Raw genomic sequence first — 21,558 nt, forward strand, 5'->3', positions numbered from 1 at the left:
ATTGCCAAAATAAGTTGCAGAAATGGTTGCATCAGCACAGACATGAAGAAAAAGTTATCATTTCTGAAATCTTAGGGGATTTTAATTGAGAGGAAATTGTATGAGAGAGCTACAGAATAAACCCAAACCTACAGGGAGGGCAAGAGGAGGGAAGGGAAGCTTCAGTGTGGACACCACCCCACTGGGATTTGGGAAGCAGCTGCCGACAATGCGGCAGATCCGGGGGGACTCAGCACTTCCCTGTGCGTGTACATGGTGCTTATCTAATAAGCCATTTCTTGAGCTCCAGTGATACTGCTACTTATATCATAAATTCAATGATCTTCACTTTACTGGCCATTAATCTGCTCCTTTTCCTGACAATTTTATACTCTTTTGATAAACTGTTTGTCTAACTGTGTGGAAGAAACAATGTCAAGAGCTGTACCTTAGGCGTTCGCCCAGCTAATGAAGAAAATCCATCACAAGGAGAGTTTATCTATTGCTTTTCTGGATGTAAATAAAACATCAGGCTAATTTACTTCCATTAATCTCAAAGACCATGGCTACAACAATAATCCTATGTCAGAGTAGACTTTTTCCCCCTTTTTCGCATAAATATTTAAGTAAGTACTGAAAGAATAAATAAATTGCTTTCTAAAAGCCAGATTATTTTTATATACAGAGATTTAACAATGAATTTGGATTTACTTGCTAGCTCATGCCTTTCAGGCAGCAGTCAGCCCACGCTTCCCCTGTGCAGCACGGGGATGCTTGGGTGGGTTTTGCAGAACATCCCTGGGGGCTCTCTGAGTGTCACCTGTGACACCCCACCCTTAAGGGGAAGGAAGCACAAGGGTGGCTCATCATCTCACCTCCAAGTGCCACCCCACTGGTGTCACCTCTGCCACTGGGTGGGTTCCGTGAGTGCTGGGGCTGCTCTGCGAGTCCACAGGGAGCTGCAGAAAAGACTACTTAGTGTCCGGCTCAAGAAGTGGCCCTTAAGTGCAGCAAATTGGCATTTAGTTTATGGAGGGTGAGGCCAGCAAAGCACTGGAGCAGGCTGCTGGGGGTGCCAGGGATCACCAGCTTTGGGGGGTGAAGATCAGGCTGCACAGGAGCAGTGACACAGTGCGTGTTTGCACATGTGAGTGCATGTGCTCGGCAGGTTGGAGCCAATCTGGCCCTGCCTTCCCAGCCCCAGCCCTGTTTCCTGCCAGCTGAAAGGCTGTGCACAGCAGAGAGCTGTGGCACACGGCTCGTGTTGCTCGGATCACTGCAGAATGAAGCACTTCCCTCCTGCTGGAGCTCCGTGGAGGTGTGTGCCCGTGCTCCCAAACGCTGTTCCAAGCACATTCCAAGGTGCCAAGGGTGAGCAGGGGGGTGCTGCAGGGATACCCCCTGTCAAGGAGCTCTTGTCTCTCCACTGGATTTTCCCTTGCTTAGCTGCTGCTGCCTTCTTAAAGACAGAGCCATCCTGCAGCCAGCATGAACCATCTTATTTTGTGACCACACCCCAACACGACCTGTGATGATGTGCAGTAAAATTTGGTGAAACAGCATCCCTGCTCAGATGAAATCTAGCTTGTCAAGTATGGCCCCACAGGAATATTTCCAACTATAAAGTAGTTATTACAACCATAACAGTAAGTCTGTCATAGGGAATACGACACACTGATAGCTGGAGCAAACCAAACCCAACACGACAGGGTAAAGGCTGGCACAAGCAGGGCACAGGATCTCTCTGAACAGCCATGACTGCAGTTCAGAGCCTGTGCTGGTTACGTAGGCAAGCCCATGGAAAAATGGACTAATTAAAGAAGATGAATGATCAGTCTCAGCAAGATCTTGGCTTTTGCTTCTCTCATTTATCCATACAGGGCTCTTTGTTAAATCACGAGGGGTTTTTATTCACATGTATAACTGCTTACAGATGTTCCCACATGTGTTTAGCCAGCAAACTCACATTACAACTAAAGAAATGCAAAAAAACCCCACTACCTTGTGCAATGTTAAGGTAGAGCAGATGCAACAAAAGCTGCTGGTCCAACTCAGCAATGTCCACAGCTTTGGCCACTGCACAGAACCCCACCTGTCTCTTGATTCTCACTGAGAACTTGGCTTAAATGGAATGAAAACCTCTCCTTTGATGAAGTTTCTCACTTCAGTGAGATAAAGCAAAACTCTGACTGATGCTGTACATCATAACTAATGCTCTTGTTACCTCACATTTTTCCCAGCAAATTTTTTTTATTTAATTTTGTTACATTTAGTATCCTTTATTCCTACACAGCCATGCCTGGGTATGGCTTTTCATAGGACCCAGGATGAGTTATGTTGCTTTCTTTCAAGCTCACAAGCTAAGCTCACCTCCCAGTAATAAATCCTCATGATTCAGGCTTTAGCAGGGTTTCCATGACTGTCATCCATCTCTTGGCACAGCAAATAGGGTGATAATTCACAGGGTGGAGAGAGTGTTGGGGGAAAGGCCCTCCCTGGCTAATTGGAGGGCAAGACTCCAGGAACAAGCTGATGGCACTTTGGATGCTGCTGTGCCTGTGATGCTGAGTGCTGATGCTTCCTGAGAGCACTTGTGCTTGCTTGTTGATTCATGTCACCCACGTCTCGCTTCACCCTCTCTTCAGCAAGAGGGAAAAGGGGGAAAAAGGCAATTGCCTGTGCTTATCAGCATGGGTGTTAAAGCAGACTCTCAAACTGACATAGTGCTGGGAAGGATGGAGCAGGGAAAGTATCCACAGCCAGCTTTTCCTCTCCCACTGCATGGGTGGCCATGTTCTCCAAACCTATTGCAATGGGGCAGCTGTACCATGGTGCAGCTGGGTGCCAATGCCAGTTTCACTGAGACTTTCCAAAGGCACAAGTGAATTGGGAGTGCCTGAAGCAATAGATGCTCTGCCTGTAACACTGGAGAATTGTAGGCCTTTAAAAAGCCTTCTGGTGGCAAACCATAAACCCACAGGCCAGGAACTGACTGCTCCAGGCAAACACTGCCTGCATGCCTCAGCTGGGAAACACACTGTGGGGAATGATGGAGCCCATCCCTGCATCTCTTTTCCTCCTGTTCATTTTGATTTTGAATTATCTCTCAGCCCTGACACTTGAGGAGCTACCTAGCTGGGATGCTGCTGTGCTTCATCAGAATGGGCTGCTGGGAAAGAGCCTGAGGGGTGACAGGAACAGGATGGGCTCTGCCGGAGGTGCCAGCATGCTCAGAAAGCATTTTGCACTCGACTGCCTTCTGCTAAAATAGCTTGGCATTTTTGTTAAAACATATTTCTGCAAGCCTGGGGAAGAGTTACATGCAGTCATGCCCAGGAGAGCAGCCAGGAGTGCTTTTCAGAAGTGGGGTAGTTTTGCCTTTAATCCCCTGACAGTGAAGGCAAAGAGTAAAGGAGAGATTTAAATCTTCAAATCCGACATTGAGAGCATTGGCAGCAGCCCAGGTGCACCAGGGCACGTGCATGGACCACGGCTTATGGCACATAGCACGTGGCTCTCACTGGGGATGGTACCATGGGCTATGTGAGGGCAGCTGCTGCTCAGTGCTGCTGAGCTTCAAGGTCCTGCCTAATCTCAGCTCCAGGCAGAGGCTCACAGTTTCCCAGGCACATATTACCTCTTCTGCAGGGGGAAAGGCAGAGCTCAGCTCTAGTGTCTTGTCTTTGTTTAATCCACTTAGAAAGCTCCCCTCTGCTTTTCCCCTGCCTCTCTGTCCAGGATGTTTTATAAATAGCAAAGGTATAATCAAAAAGTCATGGAAAGGCTGCCAGTGACTTCCTCCACAGCTTCTTTAACTCTTAACTCCAGGGTCCCTGTCAGCTGTTCAACTGTCCAAGACTCCAGTTTCCATAGTTGCTGTTTGTGTGTTTCTGTGCGTGTGAGTAAAGGCACCCAAAAAATCTCATGGATGTGCCCTTCCTTTGAAAATCCATGCTGAGACCATAATTTGATGACTGTTGCCTTTCTCAAGCAGTCGTGGCTTGTCTTAGGAGACATCTCCTCCCCATGTTTCCTACCCCCCTGTGGTACCATCTGCTTTTCCAGATCATCCTACAAGGTGAGGGGAAACACCTTGTGGAGAGCCAAGCACCAGAGTGGAGCCTCATAAGGTCCATGCCGAGGGCAAGAGGGACATCCACGGCTGCTGGGATGTGCAGGGACACTGTGAGCCAGCTGGACTCAGCACGGCGAGTCCTCGAACACCGTCAGGTTGTGCTCCTGGATGTGGCGGAGCAGGATCTGTGCCCTCCTGTCAATGGTGTGGAGCAGGGGTCTCAGCCCCTCGGCGCCCCCCTGGCTCTCCCAGAGCTCCCGGTCCAGGCGCAGGGACTGCAGCAGCAGGCTCTGCAATCTGCCCGACCGCAGCCTGGCCACCGCCGCCGCTGGGAAGCTGCAGGGAGGAGCAGAGGAGACAGGGAGAGAAGGGGTTATCCAGGGAAAGCTGAGCAGCAGGGCACTGGAGCAACGATGCTTCAAGAGGAAATGCTCATGCAGGACAAGGAGCCTTCTGCTTAAAACTCTGCCCATGGTGAGCATGCAGGATAGCTCCATCAGACACAGACCCAAGCAAATTCCAAATCAAGAGGCCTCCAGCATGCCAAAATGCCTCATGGGCAATGGCGCAAGAAATGCTGAAATACCTGATTATTCATTATTTTTGTGCAGCTGCCAATTAAAGAGGGGAAATAGGCTTTGGAGCCTGCCATCAGCCACCCAGAGCAGAATAAAGAGTTAGTTTCAGGGCAGGGGCACGTGGGATGTTTTTGAGAGCCCAACCAACCACCCACCCTGTTCTGGGAACATCCAGAACATCCATCCCCATTCAGAGGGATGCCCCATCAGGGAGGCCAGAAGCAGCAAGAAGGTGAGCACACACAGGGCTGCTGGACATCCCCTGTGTGCCAGCTCAGCCCTTGCTCAGCTCGTGCACATTCCTACCTGCCTATGCCTTGCAGGAGCCTGAAGTTGAGCTTCTCCTCAGGGTGCTGCAGCCTGCCCGCATTGTCGATGAACACCAGGCGGGACGGCGCACTCCTCCGGACCTGCCAGCAGGATAGCAAGGAGTTCACTCAGTGCAGAGTCACCAGTGTGGGGGTTTAGGCTGCTTTTTAATGCAGTGAGAAAGCCTGAGAGTATTTGGGGGAATGTGGATGCCAATGTCTATGTCCCTCCATACCTCTGCATACCTCCCAGCCAGGACCCAGCATCACCATGGGACCTACATTCCCTTTGCTACCACCTCAGCCCTGCAAGTGCCTCCCAGGCACCCCCCAGAGGTGTTAGCCCCAGAGCAGCCCTTGGACAGCAGGGAGGCATACCAGGATGTGGACCAGGACCAGCTCTGCTGGATTCCGGCACTTCTCGTGGAGCATCTCCTCCACGCAGGGCTCAGAGGGATCAGGCTGAAACCCACAGCAGTAGCGGTCCAGGCGGTCATGGACCTGCAGGAGACATTGGGGGACCTTAACAGGAACATGTGCCTGGGATGGGGAGGTGCTGTTGTGAGCTGTTCTTGTAGAGAGGAAAATGAAACATTTCTAGGGATCCTCAGGAGACGTGCAATGGAAAAGCTGCACACAGTGGTGAGTGAGAGGAGTGGAAGCACACATGCAAAACCCCTTTGGCATGAAGAAGGTGATGAAAAAGGTGATGGTGACAGGCTTTTCTGATGGAGCTCAGACACCTGGTACCTCCACATTCTGTATCTGCACAGACTGAAGGGGTTGTGCTTCCAGCTGAAATGAAGGCGTACACGATGATCAATGAATTAAAAAAAAACAACAAAGCATCCAAGGAAACCTAGAGTCTGAAACCTCAAAAAATAATTTATTTTTCCCAGTCCTGGTGCTCTGTATGACAGTTTCATCTGCTTCCTGTCACATATGCAACCTTTCATCCATTCCTACAGTAACCTGAGCAGCTCTCAATGGAAAGATAAATGGAAAAGTATTGGTAAGGGAAAAAGCAGTCTGTGAATATGCAGAGCATGCCTGACATTTAAGTTGGGCCACAGTGACTTGTTTCAGCTACATTTGTGTTTAATCATTTGCAGGTGCTGCTAAGGCTCCATGTTGCTCCTGCTTAAGCCCAGGCTATCAAACCTCCTGCTTCCCATCCCGGTTCCCTGCAGAAACACTGGAGCTGCTTGACAACTTCCAGTGTTTCGACCACACCCTTGGAGGAATGAAGGGCTTTTAAAAGACATAAATCTCTGCCAGACTTGGCCGCAGTATTTATGGAGCTTCCTCAGCTTTTTCAGAAGCAGCTGGTACATCCTCTGTGGTGATTTGTGGGGCAGACAGGACCTTAGCTGTCAACACACCTCCCCATAGCTGTGTGTTCCCATGACCCTGTAGGGGAGCTGCCTCACCTCCTCCTGATCTCAAGGCCTGTTTACAAAAAAAACCCCATGTATATATATGAAATATATGAAATATATATGAAATATATATTAAATATATGAAAATATGTATAAAGTACAAAATAAATCTATTTTCTGGTTGCAGCATGAAAATGTCCTACTTGCTGATTTGCTCGGCATTGCTGGTGCTGGCCCAGGAGGCAGGGCTCGAGGTGCAGAGAGGCTCCTGGAGCCACTGGGAGGGCTGGAGCAGGTCTCAGGTGATCCAGAAGGGATCTGCAAGTGACAATGAGACAGAAGCCAAGGGACCCAGAGAGGCTGCCTATTCCCTTTACCCTGGTAATTAGCACAAGTTACCAATTACAGGCTGTGCTTTGCCACAGAGCTCAGTCTGAACCCAAACACTGACCAAGCACTGGAGAAGATGCTGCAGGGAAACACAAATTGTGATCTCCGTGGCCATTCCATTCCCTTTGAGAAGAAGGATTAGTCCCACACTGGAGCTTCTCAAACCTCTCTGTTTTCTGAGGTTTAATGAAGAACTCAGGTCAGTATTCCTCCATTGGGAGACATTCCAGTAAAAAAGTACTCGAGCCTCTTGTCACAAAACACATGGAAACAGAAGAAATATCACATTTCCTCCTCACATCTCCTGCTAGAGAGCTCAGCACGCCAGTCTCTCTCACCTGATATGTTGTTTTGCAGGCTGCACAGAAGGTGAAGACAACCTGAGAGAACTTACAGAGACATTAAATAGGCTCAGCACTCCCCTCACCCACCCCCGAGCACCTGTGAAACCAGGGTGGGTTGGTGCTGAACCCGCAGGGATGCGAGGTGGAGCCAGATCTGGTGTCCAAGTGGAGCCCCAGGAGAGGGACCAGATGGCTGTGGAGATGCTGAGAGTGCCCTGACATGCTGACAAGCCCGCCCTCCCCTGGCCCTCCCCTGATTTTCTGGTATTAATTTCTTCTTTCCGAAGCCTAAACAGCTCGAATTCATGGGAATTTTGGTATTATTGCTAGGACACAAATACATGAGCCACACCTTCTCCCATCCAAGCTCAAACACTACCAGAAGCTCACCTTCAGCCCCTCTTATGCCCACCCTGGGACATCCCCTCGCATGTGATAGGTTTTTCCAGTTATGATTCAGCCTGGGATTGCTTCCTCTAGGGAAATTTTTATTGCTCTCCCCCTGGCTGGGAAGAGGGTGTCCCAGGGCAGGGATGTGGCTGCAGAGTTCATTTAGATTTGGCTGTGTTTAAGTGCAGGACAAAACCATCAGCAGCTGCCCCTTTTCTACCAGGCTTGGCATTTTGACCCCACTAAAACTTTGCACATAGTGGGTGGTTCCCTTATGGTAAATACCAAGAGAAATTAACATCGAAGAAGCCAAAATTTAAGAGAAATTGAAGAAAACGACCAAGATTTCAATGCCAATGTACAACAGGGCTCAAAGCTCACCAACTTCTCCTTCCCCAGTAATGGCAGGAGATGCTAAAGCCATTTCTGAAAGATGCTACTCCACTTCTACAATATCCTCTTTATGTGACTTGTTCTGCATGGGAGGATTCTATTCGAATTATTGAGGAGAACCTATGGATTGCCCTTGAATTTATCATTGCACTGCTTCAGTCCTTGAGGAGGAACTCTCCTTAGAACTAGATACTTTCTCCTGCAGTCTCAGCCTTTCCACTGCACTCAGCGGTGTTTTGGCCTGGGGAAGGGAAGGGGGTTCGTTAATCTTCTCATTTCTCTGGTTGTTTCAGCTAAAATATTTTCAAGCCCAACCAGAACAGCTCCACCTCTGCCAGCCACAGTTGTAAAAAAAGAGAGAGTAAGGAAAACATATTTTAGTAGTTTGAGGGTTTTTTATTTCTTCCCTTTTTTATTTGTATTAATACTTGTCCTTTCAGGCAGTTTTCTCTTGTCTGATAAACAGCCCCCAGGTGCCTAAACAGGCTTTCTTTTTCTCCACAGAAATCACTTTTGCCTCCTCACAGCTGCCCTCCAAGACCTGATAACTCTCTGGGATACTGTTGTAATCCCTCATAGCGGCAGGGTGTGATTTTCCAGACAGAAGATTAAGTGCTATTAATGCTGAGGAGGAGGAAGGCAGTGCTGTCCAAGGCATGGCTCCTTATTTCCAATGCCTGCAGCACATCCCTGAGTTTGGATGTGATGGGGCTGGTGCAAGACATGCTGCTTATCCCTAGGGATGCCCTAGGGATGTCTCTAGGGGTGTCCCAAGCCTCTGCCAGCACAAAATGAACAGCAGAAAGCTCTCCCATGTGAGCACAGACTCACCACAACTTGCCTGGTAAGTGCCAAATATGGGCCATACTCAGGCCAAAGTACTTCTACACAAAGTTCTGCTGCTCCCCAAGAGTGAAAATACATCCCAAGAAACCACAGCTGATGTGACCCCTCAGAGCAGAAGGAGACCATGGTCAGACAATAGAGGTGCAGGTGCAGGGGAACCTGGGTGCAACAGCTGATGGGACAGGTGGCCTCAACCACCACAGCCCTACCTGGAGAAGAAAGTCAAAGAGGGCCAGGCGGCTCCACTCGCTGTGTGGGATGCTGGAGCAGGGAGCATCCCTGGCCACCGGTATCAGTCTGTGGGGCTGCAGCATCTCCTGGTACTGCAGCCATCCCAGGGCACAGGAGTTCTGGTCATTGTTGGCATCCTGCAGGTGCTGGAGGTCAGGAGCCCACCAGATGATGGGCCGCAGGGCGCCGTCGGTGTAGCTGTAGGGCAGGAGGCGGCTGCTGAAGCGCCGGGCCACGGCGGGCAGGCTGCGGTTCAGCCCCAGCACCCTGTCCAGGTGGAAGGCCAGCACCTCGTACAGGTCCCCAGGGCGCTTGATGAGCCCACAGCGCCCATCCTGGCACTCTCCTTCCGGGCTGGCTGGCAAGACATCCCCCTTGGCATCTCCCTTGGCATCCCCCGCGGCACGCAGCCTCACTCGCATGATTTGCCCATGGGCAGGGACGCGGGTTTTGGAGACCACCTGCCCGCTGGACAGCAGCCACATCTTCTGGAGGTCGTCAGCAGAGAGCCAAGGGGGAAGGTGGGGAATGTCCCTCTCCAGCCCCCGCCGCCTCCTGCCCCAGCCAGGGGCCTGCTCCTGCTGCAGGCGAGTGCGGGGCACGGGGAGCCTTCTTCTGTGGGCCTGTCCTCCAGACAGGGGGGCAGCCACCTCCCTCGGGGGCCCTGGGGGAGCCGAGGCCGGCAGCGGGAGCAGGGAGTGCTCCGGGGCTGGGGGCAGGTGGATGAGAGCCAGCAGGGCCAGGGCCAGCAGCGCCCCGACAGCTGCTGGGGCCGGGGGCTTCATCCCCATCCTTCGCCAGGGTCGCTGGGCCTGCGGGGACACAAAGGGGACAGAATGATGCTGGAGTGGCACTGCAGGCAGAGCCCTCCGTAGGGCTTGCTTTAGGGAAGCAGCCCCTCTGCTTGTGTGGTCCCTGCAAGAGGATCACACTGTGGCAACAGGGTTATTTGCTTTATTTGCTGGTGCCTTGATTTGTGCCAGAAATTAGCTGCAGTCCCTTAGAAGCAAATCAGAGCAAGGGCTCACTCCCCACCCAGAGGCTGCCATATCTGCAGCTCTGAGGTACAGGATGACCTTATGGGCAATAAATTTTTCATGGTCAAATATTTCGCTTTAAAGACTCAAGAAATGGAAAAAAAAAAAAAAAAAAGAAGACCAAACTAGAGCAAATTCCTGTCTAGATGTGAACACTTTCCAGTTCCTAAGAGGTTTTATTTTTCAGACCTTGCTCTGGGCACTGTCACTGGTTCCTATTCTGGTTGCACACTGAACCCATAACTTGGATATCTCAATGTGTGCTGAGACAAGGCCTCTGGAGCTCTGCCCATCATTGTATCCAGCAAAAGCAAGGCAGCTCCAAGTGTCAGTCAGGACATGTTTTAAACAAAAGGGTGCAAACTCCTGGAGGAGTTTGGGACACCTCTCCTGTGAAGACAGGCTGAGAGAACTGGGATTATTCAGATTAGAGAAGAGAAAGCTCTGGGGAGAATTTACAGCACCTTCTTGTGCCTAAAGGGGCCCACAAGAGAGTTGGAGAGGAATTTTTTACAAGTGAGTGACAGGACAAGGGAAAAGGACTTTAAACTGAAAGAGAGGTTCAGATTAGACATTAGAAAAAATTCTCCATGGTGAGAGTGTTGAGGCATTGGAACAAGTTGCTCAGATAAGCTGTGGAGGCCCTATCTCTGGCAGATGGCAGACATTCTCCAAGCCAATCCAGTCCCTGGGCCACGCTGCACCCATGCCTCACTCACCCAGGTTTGGGCAGCCTCACACACTTCAGGAGGCAAGAGCCACAAAAAGCACCTTGGCACCATTTCTCTGCTTTCAACAGGCATTTCCAAGCAGCTCAAACCCACACTGGAAGTCAAGGCGATGGTCAAGTGGATACGTCTTTTTCCAATTATTTATTTTGGAAGCACAAGCATATCCATGGCAGACACAGCAGGACAATATATTGCCAAAGAAGGGATAAGAGACTGTTTATAAGAGGAAAAGCTTGAAAAAAAAGAGCAAAAAAGCTGGGGAGGTGAGAGCCAGCAGCCAGAATTACTTCCAGAAAGCAGCTGGGCAAGCAAAAGCATTTCCAGCTGTGGGGCTCTTAGGACCACAGGCTCCCAGTGACCACAGGGACCCACCACCAGCACAGCTCCTGCCCCATGAGCAGCTGCCCCAGGCAACCCCAGTGCATGAGCTTATGAGCTGACACAGCAGAGTCCTAAAATCCATCAGGTTTCATGTCCTCAGCTGCTTTAGGCAGTCCCCTGGTGAGGAGCCACATCCCTTGCAAATACACTGCATCAGCTGAGGTGGGTAAGAGGAGCCACTGACTCACTGGCCTCAGCCCCAGTTTCTTCCTTGCCTCCCTTTCAAGGACTGAGCAGATTTAATGCAGTTTATAAGAGCTATTGATGGTGCACTTGGAGTGATTCAGCTTTATAGCTCCCACTTAATTGCTTCTCTCCCAGAAACACAATGTAGTGCAGCAAAATATATCTGCTGGGCTGAATGCTCTTTTTCAGACAGGGTTTACACCAGCCTCTGCCAGGAACCAGGGGCTGCCTGGTACAGCTTTTGGGACCTGCCAGGGGACCTCTGCTTTATCTCTTCCCAGAGTGGAAAGGACCTAGTCCAGGGTGAGACTGTCCAGAGAGGGATGTCCTCTCCTAGTCCACCAGCAGGGTTATTCAAGGCTTGGCATTAACTGTCCCAGGCATCAAACTAGACAGCTAAATCATTGTCCTAGGTGCCTCTCTGGGGAGGGGATGAGCATGAGTACCCCTAAGCACTCTGAGGGGCAGCAGGACTTCTGTCAAGAGGCTGGTTGTGATCCCAGCTCTCTCCCACTTGAATGGGATAATGATTTGCTGTGGAATGACAGCCAATGCCAAGTGACACAAGCAACACCCAAGCTCAGCCACTCAAAACCTTCATGCCCCAGATTTCAAGCAAATTCTGCAGAGTGCAGACACACATTCTTTCCCAAACACCTGCAATCCACGTCTGGCCTCCTGAGCAAGAGTTTAGGGGAGGTGCAATGTCTAAATCCTAGTTTAAGCATAGTAAAATAACTCTGTGGCATATAAAGGGCTGATGCTGGTATCCTGATATCCACACTCCTTTCTAATCATCACTGTAAGTGCCTCACAGTCTGTTCCTCTGGCCTCAAAGTATGCTGAATTAACAGCAGTGATATCTATGGCATCAATCCTAAAGGATAGGGCTAATTGTAAATCTCAGTATTCCCATCTGCATCGAGCCAGGTCCCTTCCCAATCTGTGCTTTCTTGGGCATGTTTTCCCAGCACCTCCCCTGTCCCACCCTTCTGGAGAGACACAGCCCATCCCACTCTCACCAAAACCCCTGTAACCCTTTTCTTCAGCACAGAGGATTTTCAGGGGAATTTTTTTATTATCCAGCTGATAATAACCCTCTGGTTGCTTATACCATCTCTGGGTATCTAAAAAACCTGTCTGCCAAAAGTTCCAGTATCCTGGGGGAGGAATGCATGTGGCAGCCACATGGAGAACCTTCAAAGCACTGCAGGAAAAATCCTTTTAAACCCACAGCCAGAGAACAGAGTATGCCAAAAGGATGGCAACGATTGCTGTGTTTTTAATGTCAAGTCAGTTTACAGTCCAAGTGGTTGAGGAATCATTATTGTCCAAACCCACTTTGTCTTCCTTGTCAGTGAGCTCGGGTTTGGGCATCACAAGTTAGAGCCCCATTGCTTTCCCACCCTGAACTCGAAACCCTGGGCTGTGAAGTTGGGCAAGGGCCAGCACAGGCTCCCTTCCCCAGTGCTGTTCAGGGTTTCCCTGCCACATCAACAACAAAAAGAAACAAAAAAGGTGCAAGTACAATCTCTCTGTTATTTCTGGTAGTTGATATTGGAAATTTAATAAAAACCTGGGTGATTGATAAAACATTGCAGAAATAATACTGTATTTACAAGCCCTGGGTAAATACTTTTCCAAAGAATCTTTCTCTGAGCCCATGCTGTAAAAAATGCTGCAGTTTAAGCTGTGGCTTCGATTCAGCCTGAAATGCAAACCATACGTACAGCTCTGCTTTGCCAGGCTGACATACTGACAGTACAGCATATCTTTGCCAGAAATTAGGTCCTTTTCCCAGCAGGCAAAATCCATAAAAAGGCTTAAGAGAGGTACTACTTGTTCCAGGATGCCAATAAGTAAATAATATATATTCTCACTCATCAGAGGGACACACAGCACAGCCCAGGCTCTGAAGGCACAGTGGAGAGCTGTGCAGCTTTGATGCTAGGAGATAAAACTTTCTAAGTCTAGTTGGGGGTGAGGTGGGGGAGGGTTATCCTTGACATTGTATTCCCAGGACGCTTGAACCTTGGCAGAATTTGAAGCAGAGAAGCCTGTTTTCAATTTCTTTTCAAAGTGCATCAAATTGGCTTTGTCGAGCTTGAAAGAAAAGAAAAACAAACCCCAAACTTCATTATCCAAGAATGTAAGAAACAGCCCGGAGACTAGAAAGACAACACGGAAATACGTGGCTGTTGAAAATTGGATTGATTCCTGCTTTCCTCTGCCATGCAAAAGAGTCCTCCTGCCCCTGCACTGGCACTGCAAGACGCCTCCAGCAGTAAATCCCACTGTCCCAAAGAGGTGCTCAAAGGAGCCAGGGTGGCTCAGCCATGGCCACGTCACTCTTGGCCACCTGCCTGCCCTAGACTCCCAAGCTCAGAGGACTTTGCTGATGAGCAGGTTAAAGGCAGGCCCGTGCATTTCTCTGGGAGCACCCTGGGCGGGGTGCACCCTGCACAGGGGGTGCAGCACACAGGGCTCTGCTCACCCTCCCAGCCCCGCGCTCGCTGCCCGCCCAATGAACCGCAAAACCGCCTGGGCAGCAGGAGGTGCAGCCTGCCGTGACCAGCTTTAACAAAGACTGCCTGAAAAACAAGTGGGAAACCTCCTCTGCCTGCCCCCCACCTCTGGGAATGTCTCCAGAGCCTTGCACCTACACATGGTGCTTGCAGCAGCTCCCGGTGCAATGGGAGAGTGGGCACGTCAATCAGACCTGGGATTGGATCAGCCTCTTCATATTGTGCAGGAGGTTTTGGTTTGTTAAGGGCATGGCTTGTGAGCTGGAGACCTATAAGCATGCAGAGGACATGGAAGGAGACAAAACTTCTTCATGCCCAGAGTGACTCCAGGCAAGTCTGAGCAGAAGGAAATGCTTGGCAGCGTCCGTGGCCCATCATTCAAGTGCATAAATGCCTTCCTATATTATCCTGCTCAGGGAAGATGGATGGCTGGCAGAGTGGGAATTTAAAGACTGCTATTAAATGATGATTGCCAGTCCCAAAGGTAACTCTGGCTCAGAGTGGCTCCCCAGGAGGGCAGGTCTGCTGTGCTCCCCCAGCACATGGGGACAGCTCCACCACCAACACTTGCCTGCACCCACATGGCCATGGGGCATGAAGAATAGGACAGCCCTTCATCTGGCTCATGATCCATCAAAGTGGCTGCAATTCCTAGCAGACCCACACCAGCTTTGTGTCTGGGTTTTTTTCTCCCCAGATATGAAGGACTTTTTTCTCTCAAAAATGCCCTTCCAGAGGGGAGAACCATGACCCCACTGCATTTCTGCAGACACCCTGACGACCACCCTGCTTGGCTCCAGGACAGGGATATGGAAGGTAGGCCATGCCCATCTGCTCAAAGTGCTCCTCCAGCCCCACTTCCACAAAAGTGGCTTGGGAAGCTCAAGCCAGGCACTGAGAAGGTGGGAAAGGGGACTGCTCCCATAAAGCCTATGAAACAGAGTCACAGCAAACACTGGGTCAGCTGAAGCTGGGGAGATGGAAATGTGACACATCACCACATGGTGCTGGGTCCTTCCCTCCCTGCAGAGTCAGCAAAGTCCTCAGAGCTGACACACAAACCTCCCCACCAACATGTCCAAAACCAAACCAGAAAATGACCGAGTTAAATTGCCTGGGATGAAACCTTAAAACATGCTGTACTTTGCTAAATTTTGGACCGCCTGCAAATTTTCTGGGATCATTTATAGCCTAAGTGCAAGACAAGCGTGCTTTGCACTAGCAGAGGGCAGCACTCTGGCAGCAGCATAAATGGATCAAACAGTGTTGGCCCTGTTCAGTCTGAGCACTGACTTCAGAGGGATGCTGCCAACACACCACCTTTAATTTCTCAAATAATGCTGCCTTCACAGCTCTTCCCAGTTATCACTACAGCCTTGGAGCAGCAAATTACAAAAACCTGGAAACCTTCAAGCTCCACAGCCTCTCTCTAGTAATAACCTGGCGTGTCCTTGGCTCCAGGCCCTGCATCAGCTCCTCGAGCTTTTTGCTTCCCAGGGATGAAATGTCCTGTTTCCTGCTCTAAACCTCCCACCCAGAGTGACTATTTCCAGTTTTTGGGAGGCTCCTTGCCCTGGAGGTTCTTCTCTGCACAGCCATAGGCTGAGCACAGCCCCTTCTCACACATCCATCATCCAAAGAACGATTTTACACAAAATCTTCAGCCATAGATGCAAACTGCTCTGTTAACAGTGCTATTCCCATTGCACTGTCTGCTCCCAGTCGAGTTATGCACCAAAGTACAGCAGAAACACAGGCTTGTAAACTCCTTGCCCTCTCCACGAGTAGCTTTGAGGAGTGGCAAGACTCCCAGCATCCCAAATGTCCTGCTCAGTATCTCTGAAGAAGGAAGACCTGAAGCAAGAGACAGAGGACACACCTTGAAGGACACATGGCCAGCACCTGGCTGGAGGACACCACACCATGGGGTGCAGCTGATGCACTCAAGGTCAGGGCTCCTGCTTGGGGGAAACCAGAGGGGACACACACCTTGTCCTGCACCTGGTGTGGACTAAAGCTCTGCAGGGTACCAGCAGGGACTTGCTTGTCCTGTGATGACACTGTCTTTACCCCAAAATCATGTGATTTTCACTGAGCAAAAGGAAAGATTCATAATTCTCCTCACTCCCACTGTGTAAATCTCATCTTGCAGACAGTTAATACTCAGCTCTGTGTGGGATGGACAGGGAGATTGTCATCCTGGTGCTATGTACAGTGCAGCTCAGGACCACTCTGGTTTCATCCCAGAAGTCACCACGAAGCACCACAGAAATAAACAGTCTCCAGGATGCCACACTTCTTCTGCTTAATGTAAGCAAACTAAAAGCTTTCAGATGCCTTATCTTTCTCCTATTTAAGTTCAGCCAGGGCTTTTACTGCAGACTCTTGCACCTAGCTGGATCTTCTACTTCTTGGAGACACATCTCTCAGGAGATTGATGGAAGTCTTTAAGAACACATCACTGAGATGCACAGGTCTGCTGTCATTTGCATGTGCAAACATCTCCCTTACTTTTCACCACTAAAAGTGACATCAACCTGCACCCAAATCATGCAGATCACTGAGGACCTGAAACAGCATCCCATGTTCACAGGGGACAGTGAGGACCTGGGCAGCCCTGAATGCACGACTGTCCTATTATCCTCAGGGGACAAGGCAGGTCCTCCTCTTCTTCCCTCCTCTCTCTCTGCTCATTCCTCCAACCCTCACACTTGCATGAGAGCAGCACAACCTAGAAATTCCTGGCAGGGACGTTAAGGAGGGAAAGCAGCAGTTTTGGGAGGCTGTTGCTCCCTCCCTCCACCACTGCCGTGGAGCAGGCTCCTGCCAGGTTTCCCTTTTCCCCCTCCCCTCGTCCCAGTTTCCCGGCCAGCCTGCTGCACTCAGCTCTGTAAGTTTTCAGAGCAGCTTTCCCATCTGCCTGCTGAAGCAGCAAGCAGGGGGCCCCTTCCCCAGTGAAACAGATGTGGCTTGCCTTTGTGCAACATCTGTGCCTCATGCCCCGCTCATTTTGAACAGTCTTGTCTTTGTTTCTGAGAGCTTGGACGGGGGATGCTCTGGAGGAGGGCAGCAGCCCCTGGCCCGTGGGCTGGACTCCTTCCCTTCAAGTCCCACACACAAACTGCCTCCAGCCCTGAGTTTCTTCTGGGCAAGAAGAATGTGCTTTGTTCCTGTGGCATTCTGGAGCTGACAGTCCTGTTCCTCAGCAGGCTCCAGCCACAGACCTTACCTAGGAGCTGACTCCTTTGGCATGTCTAAACCCAGGGACATAAGAACTGGGAGCCATGGACTCCCTTCCTCATGACTCCCCTCACCCCAGTACCTTCTCTTGCTGCATCTCTGGGCTGCTCACCAGCTCTGGTTTGGCATCCCCAGAGGGGCTGTGCTGCTGCAGCTCCTCTGCACATAACAGAGGCAAAGAGCAGAGGTGCTGGAAAACCATGTCCTTCTTGCAATGTGTTCTGGGCTGTATTTAATATGGGGAGGAATACATTACAATAAAATCACATTTTATTTCCTCCTCCTCTTGATGAGTTTGCCAATCCTGCTTGTGACTGCCTGGAATGCTGCTAAAGCTCTCACACATTTTGGCATTTGGTTTGGTTTTATTTATTTTATCGGGGGTCATGTTTTTCTTATATTTTGGGGAGGAGGGATTTTGATCCACTTATTTTCAGTTTTCATTTCTAACTGGTGGACCAGCACCAGGAAACAGGAATGCTTGCTTGGTGCCCAGTGGGGGCTCACAAAACCCTCTTTGGGGTGTTGGCAAGGAGTAGCACTGGATTGATTCCCTTGTTGGAGTTTCAGTGGAGGTTGCCCAAGTCAGACAGTTGGGTTTCCCTGAGCTGACTGTCAGGTTTTTCCCCTTCCTGGAGAGCAGGAGAGTGCATTCGTGGGATTCCAAAGGGGAGGGAGAAGGAGGAGGACAGCGGGGCCTTTCAGCCCTGTGGGCTTTCTTCAAAACAGAATTGTTCATACCAGCCCCGGCCTCAGCTGCAGAAAGGCAACCTAATTTTCCTCCTGTTAAGCCATTACAGTTAAAAGATAAAAAAAAAGGGGAAGAAAACTGCTTGCCACTTGGCTCTGAATGCTGCCTGTGTCCTGCGGACCCCATCCTGGGCAAAGCCTGCTGGCAGCCACCCCCAGCCTGCTTCTTCTCCTAGCAAAACCCATGGGGTGAGCAAGCAGAGCAAATGTAGTATAAGTGATGGTGCAGCCAGGCTCACAGGAAAGGGGCTTTTCCTTCAGGGCAAGGCAAGTAGCTGCAGGTGGAGTGGAGTTACTGAGCATTGGAAAAGAAGGGGTAATTGAGGCATTTGGAATTTATGCCAGAGGATTAGCACAGTGTAATCAGCCCCTCGTATTTAGAGTGCCTCATACTAGGCAAACGACAGCAACTGGAAACTACTCTCTGGCAGATTTTGAAGGCAGAAGAAAGAAGATGTTTCTGTAATGCAGTCATCCCCCAGCCTTCTCTCTGCGGCAGGTCGGGTGTGAGATCCAGCCAGAGCAAGCGTGCTCTCCATACCAACACAGAGCTCACAGCTGCCATCCCTCCGGCTTTCTGCAAGGGGGCACCCTCCTGGCGCTTTTGAACGAGTCAAAAACCATCTCGAGCATTTTGTTTGGGGTTTTGCTGCAAATGAACAACAAGAAGATCAGCTGGGGGCATAGCCTGGATTTATTCCTCATGACCACCACTGCCCTACCTACAGGTGCCCAGAGCAAATCCAGATTAGAGCTAAAATCAAGCAGTCAATGCAGGAGCTCACAAAGGGGAAAGCACTGCAGAAGCAGACCTTCCTTTGCCAAGGCAAAATGGAAATCCAGGCAAAAAGTGAATACCCCACTCTCACATGGGAGACCACACCAGGTACCTGGCTTTGAAAGGCTGTACAGGCTTTGAAAGGCTTCTTAGTGAAGGCTTGTACAGAAAAATGTTAGTGCAGACAAAAGGCTGGTATGGGGAGAGTTGTCTTGCTTTTCCCTTTGACAGGGAGGAGTTATCTCCAAACCCAAAATGGGTGACATGAGCCCCAGCCTTGTAATTTTTTCTTGCTGCTGAAGTTCATTAACTAAGAAACCCAAAGCAGCCTATGCAAACTGCAGGATGGAAAGTGTAAAGCATGGCACTAGTGTCCCCTGTACACAAACACACGCACTCCCGTGAAGGCTGGCACAGCAGCACTGTCCCCAGAGATGCTCTGAGTCATCAGCACACTCTCGAGGACATAAAAATGGCCTCAGTGACACAAATGACCAGTTTCTGGCAGCAGCACCAAGCATCTCCTCAGCTCATCTATCACAGGTTTGCAATCCCTGCCCAACACAAGCTTGGCAAGGGCTGAGGTGGTGAAGCAGGGACAGAGCCCCCTGCCCCAGTGCAAACCCCCTGGCATGAGTTTGCATGAGTTTCCCTCGGTGCAAACTCCCTGGTGGGGCAGGAGTAATGGGGCATGAGGGACCATCCCAGCTCAGCTGATGTGTGCTTGCTCAGATGGGTCTGCCAAGGGAGGTTCCAAACTGGAGCACTAAAACTAGATGACATGGAACACCACCCTAAGGTTTGGAACACGCTACAGATGCGGATAAACCTTCTGATGCTGGGGAAGCACAGCATTTCTTGGGAGGGAGGTGAAGTTTTCCCATGCCAAATTGGCTGATTTTGTGGCTTTTGGATGAAAGTGCTGTGCTTGGTCAGGACCAAGCAGAAAGCACAGAGGGCTCTCCGTGATCTCTGTCTGCTCTCGGTGCTGCTCCCCACGCTGCTGGCTGCCTGAAGCGGTGCCACCTGGCCGCCTAAAAGAGGAGGGTTTTGGCTGGGGGACTGAAATCACCTCCCTGGCTGTCAGCAGAGCTTTAGCTACCGCAGCCCCGGGCACTGCCCTCAGGGGCATCCTGACAATCTGCTCTGCCCATCCCTGGAGCATTCCTGCAATCTGCTCGGTCCATCCCAATGCTTTTAAGGACAGCAGTGCTGCAGCGCTTCCCCGCCTTGCTTGGCTCACCCTGCTCTGACCCTCCGAGCGAGCGGTCCCGCACAAGCTGCCCCCAGGATGGAGACATCAGGATGCACCTCACATCCCATGGGGCAAACCCAGCGTTGCTCCCCACCATCGGCTCAGCAAGGAGACCCCTAAATCCTACCATGTCTTGCAGCAGCAGCAGCAGCAGCCGACGCGCTCCTCCTCATGTGCTTCTCTGGGCACACAGTCACCTCCTGAGCCGGGTGCCGGCCGCCTGTGGCACTTCCATACCACACCAGGAACCCACACGGGACACAAAAAAAAAAAAAAAAAAAAAAAAAATTAAAAATTAAAAATTAAAAAATAAAATAAAATAAAATTATCCAGCAACGAATGAGCCCGCTTCCTCTCCCCAGGCCATCAATGCCAGGCGGGGGCTGTCACCCAGGGGTGCCCCTCCGGGCTGCCCACAGTCCCTGCTGCCCAGCTCCGCAGTGCTGGGCTCCTGTCACCACTCCCCCTGGGCGGGAGGACACCCTTCAAACTTCAGCTGTGAGTTTTCAAACTCTGCCTCATCCCAGACCCACCTCCCTGTGAGGAGGGGAGTGGAGAGGCTGGGAAGGGGGGAACAGGCATTTGAAAAGTCTCTTTTTCACAATAAAAGCCCTTCTTGCTGCTTTTTTGCTGGCTTTCTTTTTTTCAATACCAAGGGCAAATTTGAGCCAGAAGGAGATGAAGATTGTGCTCCTCGTGCTCCTCCCAAGCCCGTTTGTTCCCAGTGACTCCAGTGCCAGCCAAGTAGAGGGACAAGTAGAGCCCCAGGGGCCACACAGACCCCACAGCCAGGAAAGCAAACCAGAGGTCTGCACATGAGTGCCCAAGCAAATGCTCTTTGCAGGTCTTTTTTAGCATTTCTTTGCCTTTCAGTAATGGTCCAGCAAAAAGCTGTGCCACATCAGTGCCTGGAGTGGACACAGACCTGGGAGAAGATTTATTATCTTCTTATTCATTATTATATTTATTCATTAAAAGTCATTAATGCATTAAAACCATTTCTAGGGTGCTCAGGCACCTGTTTTTCTGGGGCACACAGTGCCTGCAGGCAGCCAGGAGAGGGGCACAGGGGAAGAGGACCCTCAGCACCCGCAGCAGTGCAGACTGCAGCTTGCTGAGCCCTGCCTTGCCCAGTGCAGCTCCAGCACCCAGCACCTGGGCTAGGGTGAATCCCAGGAGCCTTTTCCTCAGGCCCCTGGGAGAAGAGACTCTGGAGGCATTGCTTTGGAAAGCAGTGTGTTTCCAGAGCCCTCCATGGCCAGGTAGGATGCACAGGCAGCTGCCAGGCTGCAAAGCATTTCTTTTTCATAAAACTTTCCCCTTCCAGCTCTGAGGTGTGGCCAAGCAAAACCCATCAGTGCCTCAGCATGGCAGGTGACAGTGCCAATTACTGCAGCCCCTCCCCAGCTTCAGCCCCAACCAGCCCAGCTTGGGGACAGGACACCCTCTGTCTCAGGTGTGGGGGCTTTCCAGCTCCCTGACATGTGCAACTACCTCCTCCAGGAAACTATAAATCAAACCAGATTGATCAGCATTGTTCTTTACTGATATTTGTATTTTTAAAAAATCTGATCAAGGCACAGTACAGGCTGTTGTGAGCTATAATGAAGATATGGTGGTCTAAAAAGACAAGAGGATGAGGCTGAGGGAAACTGGGCCTAGTCACTTGACCAAGGCAGCACAGGAGGGTTGTAGCAGACCCAGGAGGAGGCTCCTGTGTCCCCAAGCCCCATTCCAGCTCACTGACCGTGCACAGTCCACA

At 50.7% G+C, this 21,558-nt stretch overlaps 1 protein-coding gene across 1 annotated transcript; it reads right to left on the reverse strand.

Moving 5' to 3' along the window:
- Positions 1–1,829: 1,829 nt before the first annotated feature.
- Positions 1,830–20,317, reverse strand: GASK1A (golgi associated kinase 1A). Its single transcript, XM_071429459.1, has 5 exons — positions 19,924–20,317; positions 8,892–9,725; positions 5,319–5,441; positions 4,939–5,042; positions 1,830–4,390 (listed from the first exon to the last, which is right to left on the reverse strand). Exons 1-5 carry the CDS (start codon positions 19,924–19,926, stop codon positions 4,180–4,182), a joined length of 1,275 nt encoding a protein of 424 aa, XP_071285560.1. The 5' UTR covers positions 19,927–20,317; the 3' UTR covers positions 1,830–4,179.
- Positions 20,318–21,558: the final 1,241 nt, after the last annotated feature.

This window comes from Agelaius tricolor, unplaced genomic scaffold, assembly GCF_023055355.1.
Source record: "Agelaius tricolor isolate 1412-34295 unplaced genomic scaffold, bAgeTri1.0.p SCAF_6, whole genome shotgun sequence".
In the NCBI taxonomy this organism is placed as follows: domain Eukaryota; kingdom Metazoa; phylum Chordata; class Aves; order Passeriformes; family Icteridae; genus Agelaius; species Agelaius tricolor.